Source organism: Sphaerodactylus townsendi, linkage group LG08, assembly GCF_021028975.2.
Source record: "Sphaerodactylus townsendi isolate TG3544 linkage group LG08, MPM_Stown_v2.3, whole genome shotgun sequence".
NCBI lineage: Eukaryota > Metazoa > Chordata > Lepidosauria > Squamata > Sphaerodactylidae > Sphaerodactylus > Sphaerodactylus townsendi.
This window is the reverse complement of record NC_059432.1, coordinates 32,712,476-32,724,920: the sequence shown is the minus strand read 5'-3', so window position 1 is coordinate 32,724,920 and position 12,445 is coordinate 32,712,476. Positions and strand designations below refer to the sequence as shown.

General features: G+C 38.1%; 1 protein-coding gene across 3 annotated transcripts in view; it reads right to left on the bottom strand.

Moving 5' to 3' along the window:
* Window positions 1–10,442, bottom strand: part of A1CF (APOBEC1 complementation factor) — a 34,119-nt gene extending 23,677 nt beyond the window's left edge. For 2 of the 3 annotated variants that reach the window (XM_048505463.1, XM_048505466.1), the window contains exons 1-2: window positions 10,398–10,442; window positions 1,856–2,000 (exon numbers count right to left, since the gene is read on the bottom strand). In XM_048505463.1, coding sequence (XP_048361420.1) covers window positions 1,856–1,954 — 99 coding nt within the window. In that variant the 5' untranslated portion in view covers window positions 1,955–2,000; window positions 10,398–10,442. The remainder of the gene's footprint in view (window positions 1–1,855; window positions 2,001–10,397) is intronic. The other variant, XM_048505465.1, reaches the window with a different exon arrangement.
* Between the last annotated feature and the right edge of the window lie 2,003 nt (window positions 10,443–12,445).

Below are 12,445 nucleotides of genomic sequence, written 5' to 3'. Positions count from 1 at the left end.
AAATTCTTCTGTCTACAGAACTTTTGCTGCTACTGGCATTTGACACGCCTTAAGACCTCCAAGACACTCTGGTAGCCTACATGCCCTTCTGGCACATATATTGTTTGGTTAGTTTCTCTAAAAATATTGCTACCCCAACTGACCACTTGGATATATTTTGTATTCAGACCTATCCAGACATCATCTCATGACACCTGAAAGAGCCTTTTTCTATTTTCATCATAAAATATAATTTATGACAGAAAATGTATTACAACATCTATAAATGATGAGAAAGGAGCTAAAAGACCCCCTTTTAAAAACCTTTAATGATGGCAGATCACTATTTTTGATAGAATACCAAATGTAATTCGTCTGCTCCAATAATAACTGCACATCCTTTCTACTGTGAACTTTTGCATCTTTCTTTCTGACTGAATGGCAAAGCATGTGTACAGAGGATAGATATCTTGGTGAAAGTGAGAAGATCAGTAACTGTTAATCATCCAGGTGATAGGGAGAGTGTGAGAATTAGCATATGTCAATTCTGCACAGGGCAAATATAGTGGGTGTAGGACGCTATGTCACCCATTTTGGGGAGGGGACTTCACACAAGTTCTGCCCCCAGAACTAACCTGCCCAATTTTATTTTCCTCAACCCAGGATTTTTGAAAATTTCTAAACCAGCAATCCTTTTGAAAAATCCCAGGTTGGAGTCGTTGCTGCACAAACAGCCAGGCAGGAGGTGATTTATTTCCCTCCCTTCAATCGCACTGTCCACTTTAGGGAAAAGCTGCCTGCCATTGCCCTGCAGTTGCAGGGAGGCACCTTTTTCTCTTTGCAGCCGATTGTAGTGTGGGGCAGTAGGCATGGCTGTGGGGGTTCATTTCTACATGCCTGTGTAGCTACACATGTGCTGCAGGAAAAATTTTTTTGAAAAGAGAAGCATGTCCATGCAAGGGCGCAAAAGCAACCCGGATTGTTTCTGTGGGCTTCAATCTCTGCCTGCATGGCAAACATGTGGACAAGAAAAAGGGTTCCTTTATACTGACTGCTACAATTCCTGTGCGAAATTGACTCTGTGACATTATGATCATTGCCTATAATCCACACACCTTGACTTTCTCATTGTATTCATACAGGTAATGTCTGCGAATTTTAAAATATTAAGGATTCTGCATCTTAAAATCTGTGTAGGTTCCAAATATTCTGATGCCTGGGCTTACTTCATTATGTCGCAGTGAAAATAAAAAATGTATCTATAAAGTTTGGAGGTTGGGCATAACAGCCCAAGGAAACTTCTTAGCAGGATGTGCAGGAGCACTCATACAGTCATCACTGTACGACCCAACCGAGACTGAGAAATCATCACATTTTGAAGTATGGTAGGACAGGTAGCTACAACAATTTATGTGATCATGGCAACCTTTTTTGATCAGCTGCAATTGTCTGATTTACAGTAGTTGCATGCAGAGCCTCCATAGGGAGATATCAGTTTATACAACAGTCTCAACCAGGTTGTGAGACTGCAAGCCCCCGGACAACCTTGCTTACTCTAGAGATAATTGAATGAACAAAATCAGCCATATAGATTCATTGTGTATTTTGTATCAAAAAAATCACATGGGGCAGCACAGGTAGATATCTATCACATATAATGCTATCTTTGTAATAGATACTGAAAAATATTATTGATTGAGGTCAGAACTTGTTGCCCTAATCATTGAGCAAAGTCTTGATAATGGCGCCATCTTAACAGATGAAGTCAGTTGGCTTAGAAAGGTGTAACTCCGTTTAGAATGACACTGTAAACGATTTAATTTCCCTTCAAATCAATGAGGAAATAGTAATCAAGAATTTGATGGGGAATTCCTACCTGAGTCAAATTATATCCTGTGCGCTGAATTAATGTGCGGAGGACAGCTTCTTTCTGGGTGCCGGCCAATCCATTCCCGGATTTTTGATTTGATTCCATTGTGACTGATTATCATCAAAAAAATCACGTTAATTAGAGGTGCTCACTGAAATCAAATTTAAGATAAATTAAGTAAATTAAAAAAAAGAAAGCTTCATAATGTCTGTGAAGATATTTTATATTAATCGTTCAAAGCAATTAAAAACGAACAAGCTAAAAAGACCCCAACCCCTTAACAAAACAAAAAGAATCAAGAGAGAACCTTAGGACTACAATAAAGCTATGTGAACCCTCAAGTTAAAACCTACCATTGAATGGACTGCTGTCATCCAAAAGAAATTTTTTTTTAGAGCTTTGAGCTTTGGGATCAGTGATTTTGATACTGATATTCAGGATTCATTGTAGGTTTTTAAAAGATTGCCTGTCTTCAGGTTAAGGGAATGAACTTTGTATCCAATGTGTCAGCAAATTTCCCAACCATTTCAGTATTACCCCTGAGGTCATTAGCTGTACAGTCAGTGTTATTTGCATCACTCTTCTTCACAAAGCAGGAGTTCTGGCGACAGATGCATTAAAAGGCCTCAAAAACATATTCTCGATCAATTAATATGAATTAATTCACTAATTGTTATTGTGAATATAAACCCATGCATTTATAGTCACAATTACAAGTACCATTTAGAATCCTTGTTCCAGCCTTAAATACACAGTGAAACAATGAAAAAGATTGGGTTCATCTTCTATAGCCATACTTTTTGACAGAACAAAAACAGTGAAAGAGACAGTCCCACATAGCATAGAACTTATGCAGTGAGCGCAGAAGAGAGAATTCAGTGGGTAAAAGACTCAATTCTGAGACTTAGGTATGATTGGTCATTCTCTCTACTGATCTCTCTACTAGGAAAAAGGTACTATCATTTTTACAGACACACTGACTTATTATTGAACCATGGCTGAAACAGGGCTCTAGGAAAAGTATGGAGCAGCTCTCAAAGATGCTGTTTTTCTGCCTCTGTTTCTCATGTCTTTCTTTCATATGCTGGAGTTGTAGAATGCTTAGTTATGCGCCTTCTAAACTTTCCATAAAATGTAATGCAATTCTGGTATAGCTTTACCACATTGCATCTGCTATCTGCTTTGTGAATTTGATGTTATCAACTTTTTATTTAGCTTTAGTAATATTTGACTTTAGCAATTTTTGAGTACTTTAAAAAGTACATTGTTAAGAACCGTTTGGAATCTGTATTCATCCTAAGTACAAGGGGGTGATTTTTGTAATGCAGTTAGAAAGAATTTCTGTATGAAGAGCCTAATTTTACTAGAATCATTCACTGAGAAATGTTTTGTTGAAAAGTAACTTAAACAGTGTGAGTGTGTGTGTGTGGCAAGTGTGGTCAAATCATAGCCAATTTATGGTATCCCTGGGTTTTCCTGGCAAGAGGCTAACAGAGGTGGTTTGCCATTGTCTTCCTCTATATGGCGATTCTGGTATTCCTTGGTGTCTTATTGTATTTACTTCATTTATAGTTCACCTTTCCCACTGACTCAAGGCAGATTACACAATTAAAAACAATGCAGTGGGAACAATGTGAAACAAAATTGATGAATATTATATTGTGACAATGGATTAGGCAAAAAGTTCTGCACCCACTGTATCCTTCAGGAGAAATCTTAACAGATGCAATAGGAACAGAGGGAGGAAACAAAGTACCGGTATACAAATATGGATACAAATAAAAATATGCAGGAATCTATTGCTCGCTGTAATGTTCCACCATCTTATAAATTATACCATCATGGTGTTTTACTATCACATGAAAATGAATTGTCATTTATTATTTAGATTGCTGGTGGAAGGCTTTGCATTCTGATACACTAGGGAAGAACCGACATGTAAAATGAAATGACCATCTAGGAGCACAATTTAGATCGATTCACAGATGAAACTTGTCTGTTTAATATCTGTTTGTTCAGATGCTTGGCACAATGGCTTGAAAGTGAGCTGCAAAGTCACTGTATAATCCATCAAAAGGTATTAGAATTCAGACCTCCTTTTTCCTAAACCTGTAAAATGCAAATGGGTACGGGGGAATGGGATCACAGCAGCAAGCTCCATGCTTAACACATAGGCCTTAACTCCGGTATGCAATAAACTCAGCATATACAGTTCTCTCCATGTTTCACACATATAGTTCAGCGCTTAGTGTTAATGGTCTGGATCAAAAGTACCACTTGAATTGGAGCTTTCTTACCCTCTCTCTGAAATGTGGCCCCAGATTTCAAGGCTCCCTGGAATTTTGCTAGGTTCAAGGTGAAGATTTACAATGAAATGGGAATTGACAAAAATCATTCCATTCTCCACCAGTGGACTAGTTCTTTCAGTGGAACATGAACATTGTTACCTATGCTGTATCTTTAACATGGGGTTCTTTAATATGGGGTTGATACTACTAATCTACCTTACCAATTTCCGAGATAATGTATTTGAAATGTTTTGATCATTCTTCACTGCTACCTAATTTTATTTAGTTATTTATTTAAACACTCATATCCCGCCTTTCCTCATGGTGCAAGGTGGCTTACAATAATGGTTGAAATATCCCCAGCTGAAACCGAAAATAACATAGCAAACTCCAGATCTCCCCCCGCCCTGCACCTTGCCTAGTTAAAACATGTCTGCCATTCAAACACTCTCAAAAGCCCTGGAAAACAGGCAGGCGTCCTGAAGATCTCCAAGGAGAAGGTCCCCTCACCTCTTCAGTGAGCCCATTCCAAAGAGCTGGAGCCATAATGGAAAAAACTTCAACTCTAGTCAATGTCAGATGGGTAATATTCCATATAGAGTGTATGGGTGCATGGCCTTGCAGCCACCATACTAGAGCCATGCAGATGAGGGGCTGCCCAATAGGGGGAGTTCTTCCAGGCAGCCTCAGTTCTGTGCAGTGTTTTTGAAGTTCCATTCAGCACTATGGAACATTTAGAGGGACTATTACAGGCAGCGGGCCATCCTAAGTGGCAGAATAGTCAACAGTTGGCTGCCTGACTTCTGTAGTTGGTGCACAGGGACCTATAGAAGGAGACAGTTCTTCAAGTACATAAACGCTAACTATTAAATAATACAACAAATAGTTAAAATGGTTGCCGGAGCACAGGAAATTCTCAAAGGTTATCTGCTGCATAACTAGTGACTGTTGTCTGGTTAATATCATTTACAGTAATTACTACTGGCAGTGTCTTACTCCTTTCTATATATTTTATTTAAACAATGGAATACAATAATAATAACCATCAAACTTGTGTTTTAGTTTTTTTACAGAAAAGTTCTGCCAAAAATAGCAACTATTGACTTATCTAACAATATCATTCTGTGCAGGTGTTCTCATTAGGGCTATTTTAAGGTTGTTTCTGGTGGTAATAGGTTTCTGGATTGTTAAGATTTTATGAATCTGTTTAGATTACATTAGCCAAGCCAAGTTTATACTATCATTACATAGTTTTCTTGCTGATAAATTTGTGGAGCTAAGCTGTCATGTGATGACATTATCCGCCATCAAATTGCTTTAAAAATCTTATTTGCTGGCAGTATTACAGCTGAGTTACTAAAAATAAAGTAATTATATTTGCCAGTTAAAATTAGACCATCTTTTCATTCCTAACCAAAATCTGCTTCAAAATGGGTTCCTTCATGTTAATTTTTTTTCATCAAAGACTTTTTAGTCTACTGCCTTTTAATATAATTTTGATGCAGATATGATCATGTCATGGAACAAGTAAAAAACAACCTTAAATCCTCAGTGTAATAATGGGGCCTTTTTTAAAACACCCATTCCATCTTCTGGAAACAAATATATACAAGTTTTAAACCAGCAACGAACTTCAGACAATGCAAATACATTTCAAAATGACTTTCCAAATATCTATCATATTTTTATCCCACCATTTCTTCATGGAGCTCAGAATGGTGCACATATTTCCTCCATCCTCCATTTTATCTTTCCAGCAACTCAGTGAAATAAGTTGGAGTGTGTGTATGTGTTTTGCAGGTAGCAAAATATTTATTTTCCTAAAACAAGGGTCATAGAAATTAGAAGGGAGTTACAAACCTTCCCCCAAACAGTCAACAGTACGGCATGTCAAAATGGAAAATGTAATCGATGTGTTGTCCTTAAGGGCTCAAGAGGAAAATCCCCTGTTTCACAGCATTAATATTCTGACCACCGCAATATATTTAGCTCTCAATACAGATAAATTACTTTGATACAGATCACATTTTTAGAAGGTGCCCCCCCGTCTCCTCATCTAAAGAACAGTTTTCCAAACTTCAAATAGCTGAGGCACACCTTTTTCTGAACTAATTTCAGAGACCTGCCAGGCAGTCCCATCCCACAGGCCAGCTCATTGGCTGGCTGCGTCGCCATAGCTACATTGGCCTGCTCCCTACGGCAGCATGGGGAGGTTTAACATACAAAACAAAAAGCCTGATCAAAAGGAAAAGGTTTATTTTGTACAGTACAGTTTTATTCTATTCCTCCTGCAAAAAACTTGGGGTCATTCTATAGTATCCTTCCTAAAACCTTATTTGTGACAGGGAGGTTAGAATTAAAGAATGTGACTGAGTCAGGATTACCTAGTAATGAGTAAAGCTCGACTTCTGTCTCTCTAATCTAAATGCAACAGGCGATGCCAGGTATTTTCTCATTTTACAAAAGATATTGCCCTAACTTGGAAAATAGGCTTGTCAGGACATAGGAAGGCACTGTTAATTATTTAGTTAGGTGTTTTATTTTGGAGGGTCATATAATTATATATCCCTGATTTGGATGACCCCGGCTCATCAGATCTGAGAAGCTAAGCAAGGTCAGCCCTGGTTAGCATTTGGGTGCGAGAACCCCAAAGGAATGTTAGGGTTGTTGTGCAGAGGACAGCAATGGCAAAAACACCTCTGTTAGTCTCTTGCCTTGAAAACCCTATGAGGTTGCCATGTCAACTGCAACTTAATGGCACTTCATGCACTTACAGTTATATGTAGTTAACACTGCATTTAACAGTTTTGTCTTGCTATTGTATTGTTGCATGTTGCATTATTAGATTATAGCTTGCAAGACTCAAGTAGTATAATGATGGAGATCCTGAGCCTTTCCATTTGGACCAATACAGCACTTAACATATGAATTTATAAAGCATCCTTATAGCTTTTGACTGCTTTACCTTTGATTAGTTTTGTCTAAACTGAAGGTGCAAAGGTTTGAATTTTCTGCAAAGCACGTACTCTATCCCTTTTGAGTCACCTTCATTCACTAATTCTAACCTCCCCATACCTTTATTCCTATCATAAGAATGGGTTCTCAACACCTTTTTGACTCTACTTGAGGTTGACTCATGAGGTTTTGCAGTGATTTGCCTAGCAGGATTCTGCCCCCACCTCTGTATCTGCAGACAATTTGTCTTTTGCTGTTCAAGATCAATGCACATTGTAAAGAAAGAGATGGTGGAACTTCTTAATTTGTTGGAAAAACAGGTTTCCAATGTACTGCTTTTCCCTCCAGCTGTGCTTTTGCTTCTGGAGAGTGCTTGTTAGCGGTGCTCTCTCAGGAAGCCTAGTTACTGTTTCCATGAATAAGATAAGAAAAATGGTGTTTGTCGTCTACAGATCAATAGGCCAATACTGAGCTGCAAGAGACACTTTTAGCAAAACTGCACTGAAATGGTAGAGTACAAGAACTCTGGGAACAGGCTAAACAAGAAGAGCTACAAGAAGATCTTCAGCAGTGCAATCCTAGGAACAGTTTCCTGAGAGTGAGCACCAATTATTAGGTCTGAATGTGACTTTGAGTAGACCTGCTTGAGATTGCCCTCTAGGTCCGTGGTGGCGGACCTTTGGCACTCCAGATGTTATGGACTACAATTCCCATCAGCCCCTGCCAGCGCAGGGTGAACTGCTCTAGGTGAACACTACACATGTTTTTAATTAGCTAGACCTAGCCCCTGCTCTAGGTGAACACTGCACATGTTTTTAATTAGCAAAAGTGGGCATTAATATTGGTCTGAATGTATAACCAGGACTATGCTTAGATAATTGACCATGAATTGAATTGAGTATATTTTATTGGTAAGGTTTCTAACCTAAATTTAAATTTATAGTGTATTTTTGTAGTTTTAAAACTAAAATTTATGTACGTAAGCCCCTTTGATATCAACCTGGTCAATGTCAATAAATACTTTCTTCTCTCACTACATATGTAATACATGAACCCCAAAGCATGATTTCTGATTTTTTTTCTGTAAAGGGGATAAAGTGGGATAAAACAAATCTTTGGGATTTGTTTTCACTATATGTTTTCACTTATGTTTTCATTTCTATAAACGCATGTCTTCATCTTTACATTTTCATTTCTACAAATACTCTTTTGCCCTGAATAGAAGTTTCTTGGCCTCCAAGATTTTACCCAGATGAGGCCAGAAGTAGGTCTCAAACTCAGGAGCTCTCAAGGACCAAATTAATACAGTGGCTGCAGTGCTGAACTTCAGCTGGGAATCCTAGGTTCAGATTGTTGTTCAGGCATGAAGCCGAGTGATGTTGATTAATCAGTATCATGCGGCTCATCCTACCTGTTGTGAAGATAATATGAGTTTGAGTGGGAATTTGATATATATTTTCTTTTGTTCTCTGTAGGAACAGATTGGAGGGATATGTAATAGATTCTCTTCACATCCATTTTCTTCCATGTAGACAGCAGGGGGGATCCAACTGTCCTCGAAACAATTTTCCTCCTCCCCAATTCATGTTCCTGTAACTTAAATGGCTCTTCTCCAAAGGAGGTGCAGCTTAAGTTAGAGGCAGGCCCCTTAGGTTGGAAAAAACCTTTACACAGTGGATTGGGAAGATAGGCATAGAATCCAGCCAAGTAAGCATGGCAGGATAAGATCCCTTAGGCACATAAATATCTAAAACCTGTTTGTTGGGGTTGGGGGAGAACAGGCTCCCTTAAGAATAATATTTTTAAATTATAACATGCTACTTGAGACAGGTCTCTAAGTAAACAGCATATATAAAATTCAAAACATAACCAAAAGCACAGGACTCATTTTTCCCCTACATGAGATCAGGTTGATTAGGAACATCAGCCTTTGGTTACCCACCTATAGTTTTAATGAGAGCTGCCCCCATGATAGAGAGACAGCATAGTAAAAACAAAATAGATGATCAGATGTAGACACCACATATTTGTTGTCCAGATTGTTTTTGTCAGTGTATTCACACAGCATTTTTTTTACGTTGGATAACTTGGAAAAATCTCTGAACTGACAAAATAAATATGCTTCCACTCAGTTGTTATTACAAAGCTTTATGTGGTGTGCAAATGATTCTTATAATGATGCTGTATAAATAGCACAAATATCTTCCATTCTCAGTCCTTGCCTTTAATGTCTGTTATGCATCATCCCCAAAAAGTGACCTTGGAAGAGCAAAATCATAATTCCACCATGAATTGGTTGAATGGACACACTGGGCTTATGGTTTGTTATGGGCCACTGCAACACTTTGCCCTATATCATTCTTTCAACAGCACCTGTCACTGCATTTTCCAAGGTCAGGGTCTGCTGCTACCTAGTTGTCACGAACTACACATTAATTTAATGTGTGTGGGTTTTTTAAAGAAATAATTTGGAATTCAGTTCATGTTTTCCAGCTTGGGAGAAGAGGCCCAGATGTAAGCCAAGAAAACATTAATCTGATCCGAAACAACTTCCTTGCTAGATCTCATGCTGCATTCCCTGCTTGTAAACAGCCCAAAACAACATGTGTTACATACAACAAAAAGAGTTGCTTGCTTGCAAATGCCTGCTTGCCTGCTCAGAAATACAACAGTACTCACCTTTTACTGAGAGAGCAATTGTGCAGGGGACACTAATGATAAGCCACAACAACCTTATTCTTTAAAAATTCCAGAGAAAATTGGGAGGGAGGAATAGAGAGAACTCATTCTTTTCTGTCCCTCTCATTTTATAATAAATGAAAGTAAGCCGTGCTTCTTTCACTGCTGCCTTTACGAAATTGGAACCAGCACCTATAATTGATACACAACGCTTCCTATGACAAGCCAGAAGCAGCACAACATGGGAGCTGGCACAAACTTGCGAAGCAGCAAGAAGGTAACATTCTGAGCCTTGTCACCACCATGTCTGCCTCAGCAGTTGTCCATCTGGTAAACAGTAAAAAAGTTGTCCATCTGGTAAACAGTAAAAAAGATTATCTCAGATGCCAACTTCACAGCTCTCTGTTTATTGTCAGCCCTGGAGTAGCTGTTTAGGGTGCAGATAAAGAATCCTTGTTCCTGCAGACTCCAAAGTCAGAAATTCAAAAAGCCTTTTCTTGTTCAGAAATGTCTGCCATTTATGCTTTGCTGTTGAATACTCGTAACAAACAGTAAGAAACACCCAAATACTGCGGTCTACATTTAAGACATTGTCCATAAGGGAAACAGAATGGAATAGACTGTACCTGAGCAATTTCAGAGATCACCACCTCGAAAGCTTCTCCTTGATTATGCCAAGTTTTCGACGTGTCACTCTGGTTATTCTCTAATCATCATATCAAACTCCAAAGGTTCACCAGCCTCAGGTTGGTTTACAGTTCCGTAGGTTAAATTTTAACCAGCCCTATCTCTCTTTGCTCCATGCAGCCCTTTGACCAGATAGCTAGGTCACTGCAGCTTACTATCTACAGAAGTTTACAAAATTCACAGGACAAAAGTCAATAGGAGACCTGAGTTCATTTGCACTTGAGGTGAGAAGGATATCATTTTAAAAATTGGTTCATGAGATTAACTGAAGAAACATTATTTCAGTTAAGGCACTTTAAAGCTGAAATAATTTGCTTCATCACTTCCATGAAGAATACTCTGTAATTTTTTTGAGTTTTCAGAAAGTTCTAGGATATGTATTTTCAGAATTATTTTTGCCCTAGGCAATTATTAGTTGCATAGCTTTATGGTTTAATAAAACTATCTGCTACAATTTAGGTAAGTATATATGATACACAGTGCTTTTTCTTTGATATTCAGTAAAGACCTGTGTTATAAACCACATTTCAGGCCTTTTCTGCATGTTTTGCTTAACCCATATTTTCCATGTGGTTGGTCTTCAAGGCTTGCTATTGAATTCCACAAAGTAGTTCCACAAACCTCCATTTGCAATGCTGTTTTCTGTTTTCCTGTTCACCTCTAAATCAGTTTAATCCTTTCTGCACTGGTTTTCACAAAAAGCAATTTTCAGGTGTGTGTGTGTGTGTGGGAGGTATCGTGTCTTTTGTGATGTCATGAATGACACTGCCCTCACTTCCATTTCATTTTTGTTTACCTTTTGAGCATGTGTAACCCCAGCTTATGGGTTCAGTGGGGCGGAACTTGGAAGGAGTTTTGCAACAGCTAAATTTTTAACAAAGCTGTTTACTTTTCCTAACTTACAACACTCATCAAGTATTAACATTTCATATAACAATTCAAGGTCCTGTTTAAGTTTCATTTCATGTCCCTCTAATTACAGTCCAATAATGCCAAGTCCGTTTCTTCCTGCAAGTGGGTGGCTCATGAAGTCTCCAGATGTTTGGTGTTCTGGATTTGAGATGATGAAGGTCCCCAAAAGAACTCTCACCAATTACTTACACAAAGCCCTGAAACAATAAATTCTAACATTTACAATCTAGCAAAAGAAACATCCCCCTCCGCACTAGTTTCCAACAACATTGCAGTTACCTTAAACAAGGTGTTAAAAGCTTATAATAATCTATCAAGGTCCCCGCCCAGTAGCCTTGCTTCCTTCAGCTTCATGAGTTCTGCAGCCTTCTGCTTCTTTCAGTCTCCACCCCTTTCTGGGTCATCTCATTCTTAACACAGTGGTTACACATGTGCTCTAGTGCTGCTGTGCACGCTATTGTGACTGTACATTAGCAATACATGATTTGCGCTTACATAGTTACTTTTTGATCAGTTCAGTAGCTTATTTCTTAGGTAATGGTTGGAGTTTTTTATATTTTTTACTTTCTCACATAAAAAGACAACACACAAAACACACAAACATACAAAAAGAAAGAAGAAACAAAACATTACACATCATATAGTATTAGTGACTCCCAGCTATCTCATCTTTGACTAGTTAACTCTAACTTCAATGCATATAATTAACGTGATTCAGTAATTTTTTTCTTAAATGTCTTCTGGTAATTACAATCTACTGTTTTCTTTATAGTTCAAATGCTGCCACTACTTGTCTGTTTCAATAATTTTTCAAAAGGTATTCTGTAAAGGATGTCCAATTTTTTGAATAATGGTCTAAACTGTTATCTCTTAGTAATTCTGTCAGCTTCGCCTTTTCTGCATGTTCTTTACTTTTCAGAATCTAATCCTCTTTTGTTAGTTTCTTATTGTCTCTCCATTTTTCTGCATATAACCTTGCTGCAGTTGTCATATACATAAACATAGTTCTGTAATGCTAATTAATTAATTAATTGATTGATTGATTACTGAATTAATTAATTAATTAGCATTACAG